The sequence below is a fragment of the Triplophysa dalaica genome, chromosome 8 (genome assembly GCF_015846415.1).
Source record: "Triplophysa dalaica isolate WHDGS20190420 chromosome 8, ASM1584641v1, whole genome shotgun sequence".
Classification (NCBI taxonomy): Eukaryota; Metazoa; Chordata; class Actinopteri; order Cypriniformes; family Nemacheilidae; genus Triplophysa; species Triplophysa dalaica.
Window position 1 is genome coordinate 6467017 of NC_079549.1, and position 6826 is coordinate 6473842.

Sequence of the window (6826 nt, forward strand, 5' to 3'; positions counted from 1 at the left end):
AGGCACTTGTTTGGACACAGAGAGTGCATGCAGATCCCCTACCCTCTTGATGGAGGTGAGCGCCACTAGGAGAGCCATCTTCATCGTGAGATGAGGCAGAGCAGCTTCTCCCAGGGGCTCAAACAGGGCCCTTCCCAGGCGATGTCGGCTTGAAGAACGGGAGTATATATGGCCAGGCCATGAGATGGGACGGGGCAGGGACCGTCCCGGTGACACTCGACACCAGTGTTGTGGCTGAAGTCGTGTCTGATGTCCTGGGTCTAACTGGGCTGTCCCCATCAGGGCTGCTTAGCAGATTTCTTCCTAGGTGGCTTCCGACGGGTGACCTTGCCGCGTCAGCCTCGTCCTGGGCTTGACTGTCCAAAGCCAGGAGCTACAGGGAGTCTTCAGTGTCCGATGCCAGCAGGTTGCCATCTGATGGCACGATGGAAATCCTCTATGGGTCGTTCGACTGCAGCCCATCGTAGAATGTTTGGTGAGCATGTGTGAGCGTGGACGGTCCGCGGCATTGGCTGCGGCGGGTTAATGTCCACGGGAGTCCCCACATCACCATCGCTGCTGAACGGGAAGCAGACGATGTTGTGGCTTTGTCCAGAAAGCACACAGCCAACCGTGACCGCAACGCCGTGTTTCCCGGAAGTGCATGAGGAACTCAGAAAGACCTGGAACACCCACTTTTCGGCACCTACACGTCAAACTAGTTCCGTCACCCTTTCTTCCCTCGATGGGAAGGGCAGCTAGAGGATACGTCGGTGTCCCCCAGGTGGAGTGTACTGTCACGGTGCACTTGTGCAAGCAGATGGCGGCCTCCTGGGGGGCTCGACCTAGACTCCCATCCAAAGCATGTAGGTTTTCGGCATCTCTGGTGTCGAAAGCTTACACTGCTGCGGGCCAAGCTGCCTCCTCTCTCCACGCTATGGATATGGTCCATCGGCCCAAGGGGTTTAGAGAGCTCCACGAGGGTAAAACCGACCCAGCATTTATGGAGGAACTCTGCACCGCCACCGACCTCGCTCTACATGTGACCAAGGTGACCACGCGGGTCCTGGGTCGGACTATGTCCACACTTGTGGTCCAGAAGAGACACCTCTGGCTGAACTTTGCACAGATTAGCAACGCTGAGAAAGTCCGCTTTCTCGACGCACCCATCTCACCCGGGGGGCTGTTCAGCGATACTGTCGAGCAGCAGTTCTCGACAGTAAAGAAGCAGAAAGAGGTTGTCAAGGAAATCCTCCACCACCATGACTCGGCCGCCGAGATCCCATGAACCGTCTGCTTCCCAGCAGCCCCGGTCCTCTTTAACGCCGGCTCCTGCGCCCCCCACTCACCCCCAGACCACAACCCCGTGAGCAGCCACCGCGGAAGCAGAAGTGGCCCTCATGGGAAGACCCCAGGGAGATCGGGAATAACATTGTGCACGACCCCAGCCATTCCATTGCTGGTTGGTCAATCCTGGATGATTCCTGCCCCGTCCCAACAGCCCACTTTCTCACAAAAGAGTTTCCTTTCTGTCTGGGTGTTTATCACAGCCGCTTTCACCCTCCACATGACGATGTTCGGCAACTCGATGTTGCGTCACGGCGATATCGACCCAATATCGAGGATAATCAGCAGACCACAGCACTCTCAGTCGACAGTGCGTTGTGCTACATAATCACCAGGCAGTTAAGTCACCAAAGACCATCTACATTCTTAGACAGGTTGCAAGGCGCGTCGTGATGACGACAGACTCCTCCCTACAGGGTTGGGGTGCCGTGTGCAATGGGCATGCAGTGTCGGGGCGATGGACAGGCCCCCGCCTGTGGTGGCATATCAACTGCCTAGAGTTGTTGATTGTACTACTTGCACTGAAGAGGCTACAACCTCTCGTGCAGGACAACCACGTGCTGCTCCGGTCGGACATCACAACTGACGTAGAATATGTTAACCACCAGGGTGGCATTCGCTCACAGCAGTTAACAGGACTTGCCCGACGCCTCCTCCTGTGGAGTCAACAGGTGATCAGCTCCTTGTGAGCCACACATATCCCAGGCGACTTGAACCAGACAGCCGACACACTCTCTCGTCAGTCGATGCCTCATTGAGAGTGGCGACTCGCGCAGTCCAGCTCATTGGGTGCAGTTTGGCCAGGTTCAGGTAGACCTGTTCACCTCCCTGGACACCACCCATTGCCTGCTATGATGCTCCCTGTCCGAGGCCCCCTCAGCACAGATGCTCTAGCCGCGGGACAAGCGGAAGTATGCCTTCCCCCCAGTGAGCCTCATTGCACAGGTTCTGTGCAAGGTCAGGGAAGAGCAGCATAAAGTTCAAAGTTGATAGGTTCTCAAGACGAACCACAGCTGTCGGTTCGACACAACGTCTCGTTACCACCATCAGGGAACTGAGGTTACATCCGTAGCCAAGACATTTTCAGTATGCATGCCACGATGTACAGCAGTGGTTCTCAACTCTGGCCCGCGAGAGTATAGCCCCAATCTCAGTAGGAAAGTGGATCTCGTGGGCCAGAGTTGAGAACCACTGATGTACAGTATACAAGCAAAAGTCAAGAGTACTGCATTGTGGAATACAACATTTTGTTAAATGTATTTGATTGCTCAGGAACTCTATGCATACAAAAATATTGTACATGCTTAATATTAATAAATAGTTAAAATACTACGCTAGTATGCTATTCAAAGCCAGAGTATTTGTGCAGGGATGTTAAAAAACAAAGCAGGATGGAACATGTTGGATTAGAGATTTTTTTTTTTTTTTAAGTTAATTTCTCAACTCAAGATAACAGAGACAAAAGGGTTTCAGCAGTGACAAAGGGCCCTACATTTCTGTACACTCCATCTATGGTGATTTTTATTGATATGCTTGATCACTCCAATTGAACATTCCCTTTTCAGTCCTTATCTAAATATATTTTTTAAACCCCTTAAAAAATAAATGCTTACACAATCTATTTATGAAACCACATGATTTCTTGCACATGTGTCTGATTATTAAAGGGTACAGAACATCTGACACTTACCTGAAAGCTGTCCGCCAGTTATTGGCACCACTTTGTATGGAGACCTTGAAAAACACCAAGACACACAAACGCAGTTACAAACCAGCTGTTGCCACACTAAAATACGTCCCTTCTTCCTGACTGACAATCAGCAGCAACTCAAATGCCAGTAGTCAAATGCCACAAATGCATTGCTATCCAAGACGGCTACACTTCTTGTCAGTGTATTGGAGGGTGTCGATAACAGCAAATGGCCACTCTTTAATTTTCAAACAGGAACTTTACCTTTATCTGGCCGAAAGCCATTGTTTGCCTTGCATGAAGGGCAGATCTGTACATAATCCACAGATAAGGTTTTTACAGTGGGCCACTTTATTTTTGGCTCACCTGAGAATGTTTTGACAGTGTCTTTATGTATGAAGTGTTCTCTATCTCTTGTCCATAAGTCTGTCTGCAAACGGGTGTTAAAAGATTCTTGAGAATTTAGCTCTTCGGTTTAATTTTTATTTAGTATTTATCTGTAAGTCCATATTAAAGGTAATTAAACTACCTGTTGTTTGTTTTAGGTCTTATCTATTATAAACAGTACAGTGAAGTATTTACTATTATGCCATTCTGAAGAGATTTGGGTCTTGCAATTTTGTTTGTGTACTCAGCTTACTTGAAAAACTCACATTTGAAGCAGCTCACAAATGTATATGATTTTAGAAAAGGGGCAGAGGGCAAAATTACCTCTCAGAGTTGTTTGGCATTGTGGGGTCAATAGAGACCATAGCTCCTGTTGAGTCCAGAAGGGAAATGGTCGTGTTCCTGTCAGTAGCAGATACACTCTTTAAACACAGGAGCACTTCACAAATGGAAACACTTCAATCACACACACGCAAGCACACACACACACAAAAATATAATGTTGAACCTGGAGAGCCCTGTGGCAGTGCAGAACAGCTCCTTAATGTCACACGGACTACAGAAACGCCTAAAAATCACCTAAAATAAAGAAAAAATGCAATAAGTGTCTCTTTTTGTTATTGTGCAACTGTGTACATAGTTATATAACTGTAATTAGTTTAACTACTTAAAATAATGAAAAATTACAGGCTATGATTTCATCTGTGTGATAACATATAGATTATCAGAACCAAAATTGTAATATGTCTAATATAACCACATTTCACAACAACAAAATTGGAATGCAGTGCTGGAATTTTTGTCTTAAATTTCTATAAAAACTACACAAATAGCAAATGAAAAACTAAAATGTTTGCATATATTTTAGCCTAATGTACAAAGCAAAATTGATATAACTTTAAGACTTTTATAATAAATAATGTAAGCTCAGAACAGATGTTCTGGAATAATGACTTATGCTAACAATTGTTTTCCTTAAAACTGTAACTTTATCATACAAGCCAGAAGTTCCCCTAACAGAAGAATAATCTTACAATTGACTTTGGCATAGTTTGACCATGAATTTATGTCGGTGTCATTACACAATACGTTATTGATTATTACAGACTTTGCACACCATCAAGGCCATCGTTTGTACTGCAGTATCAGTCCTGACCACTGAGTTCTCTGACCCACTACAAACAAATGTCTGACTAATGACATTACCAGACACAACAAGACAGCAAAAACATGTTACAATTAAAAAAAATGGGGTGGGTCGGTTTAGGGGGGCTGCAGCTGACAGACAGAAAGAGAGAGAGAAAAAGTCGGTGAAAAGGAGCTTTATAGTATTGGGATTTATAGTGTTTAAGGGATTGTGTAATAGTGCAACTACACTGCTTTCAAATTGAACAATAAGAAAAATTAATTATTTTAAGAATTGCTTGTAATTTAGCACTTTGTCAGGATGTCATAATGGCGCCGAGAATGGCAGCTGTGTTGCGAGCTCCGAGAAAACTCTGCAGTTTATTGTATGTTTTATTTGTTATTTTGTTGTTTTACTTGTTGGATGTTGTTAGTATAACTGTCTACGATAGACGATTGATAACTGTAAGAATATCTAATAATACACTGTGTGTACTGAGTATATGTATGTTTATATTGTACACTGCAATAATCAGCAAATATATGTATCAATTAAGCCACTTCTTATTCTAAATTGCAAGTTGAGTGGATTGTTCAACTTTGACAAATCTGAAATATTGAACTTTGAAGAGCACTGGTATCTGAACCACACTGGACCTTAACTGATTTCTAGTGTATGAACACTTGTGTTCCACAGAAGAAAGTATTATAGATATTTAATAACATGAGGGCAAATAAATGCTGACATAATGTTTGAGGGGTGAACTATTAATTTAAATAGTTGATTCTGTGTTTGTTTGTTCTGTGTTTATAATTGAAAAATCTTTCAATAAAGTATAAAAAAATTGTGAATTTGGAGCAAGTGAGATCTTAGGCATTGTAGTATCCTTCAGTGCAATTTTTCATTTATTGAATAAGCGCTAACGGAGAAATGTGTGGACATGCAGCAACACTAAAAAAAATGAACATAGGCCTTTTTGTTTAGCCAGTACTCCAGAACTAGAAATGTTTGTGTGTTTTGCAAATAGTGTGGGTACAGAAATACAAAGATGTGCTCAATAAATCGTGTGTGTCATTGTGCTGTAGGCTTTTATATGCTGATTGTCTCGTTTTTGTCCCATTGCCAATACAGAACAATGACAGGCAGAGGCACATTTACAACTATTAGAACTACATAGCATTTTATTACTCTGGTGTACAAACAAGACAAACATTGTTGTTATTGAATTAGTTCTAAATATAGAGCAGTGGGATGAAAACTGATTGTCACCTAGATACCTGTAAACGGAACACAAATATCCCAACAATCTGTCTCATCACGTAATTTATTATCATAGACAAGTCAGACCAGCTGTTTAACCTTATGACAGCAGGAGCTGAGACCACACACTACTCAAAACACAAGACTTTGAAGAAGATTTAGTGAAGTGTTATAATAGTGAAGTGCACATAAAGAGGATCATACAGGATAAGTGTGTAACAAAAGACAAGAAATAGATAAATTAAAAGTCAAATTGGGAGACATTAAAAAGACGTTGTGGGTACAACAGGTGTAGTAATTGAATTGATACCATTAGTCTAATAATATCTTTGTCAAACTTGTTAATGTAGCAAAATAATGTTTATTTGTAGTATACAATTAAAACCATGCATGTTTAATTTCGTTAGGGAGAGGATGTGCACGAAAATAGTAAAAAAAAAACATATTTAAATTCTAAATTACATAACTATAAAAGTATATATTCGTAAAGTTTAAACCAAGGAAACTAAAAAGACGTCAGTTATAGCATGATGATAATATAACTAACTTTAAAAACTATGTATTAAAAGTGCATACTTTCCTTTTGAAAAGAAAACCCACATTGTACATTTGCGCATTTACCTTCTGGATCCGTCCATCCACTTCTAGGTATATCATCCGATACGCCGAAGACGCGCTGCCCATCTCGCTGCCCTTTCTCGCAGTCCGTTCCTTGGACTCCTTATCCCGTAAGCGACCTAATGTAAAGATCTGACAGTTTCTTTCAGCAGCAACACATTTAATAACGCAGACACTGTGTCTCTCATTGCACTGATCTTTCAACTCATCGCCCCCTTCACTCCCACTAGTTCACGCGCGAGAAGAGGAAAAAAGCACGCGCTCTCTTCACGATCTCCATAGTAACTGAGGCCCACAAGGACACGCAAGGATGGAGAGGCTGAATGTGTGAAACAAAACTGCCATTTAGTCCTGATGTGCAGTTTTGCTATACTTTTGTTTGAGGTGATGTCAAAACGATATAGCTTACCGAAATATAT

General features: G+C 43.0%; 1 protein-coding gene across 3 annotated transcripts in view; it reads right to left on the reverse strand.

Annotated features, from left to right (window-relative positions):
- The window catches only part of pde9aa (phosphodiesterase 9aa), a 31300-nt gene extending 24727 nt beyond the window's left edge, over window positions 1-6573 (reverse strand). For all 3 annotated transcript variants that reach the window (XM_056755785.1, XM_056755784.1, XM_056755783.1), the window contains exons 1-4: window positions 6411-6573; window positions 3912-3982; window positions 3728-3805; window positions 3017-3060 (exon numbers count right to left, since the gene is read on the reverse strand). In XM_056755785.1, coding sequence (XP_056611763.1) covers window positions 3017-3060; window positions 3728-3805; window positions 3912-3982; window positions 6411-6473 — 256 coding nt within the window. In that variant the 5' untranslated portion in view covers window positions 6474-6573. The remainder of the gene's footprint in view (window positions 1-3016; window positions 3061-3727; window positions 3806-3911; window positions 3983-6410) is intronic.
- Window positions 6574-6826: the final 253 nt, after the last annotated feature.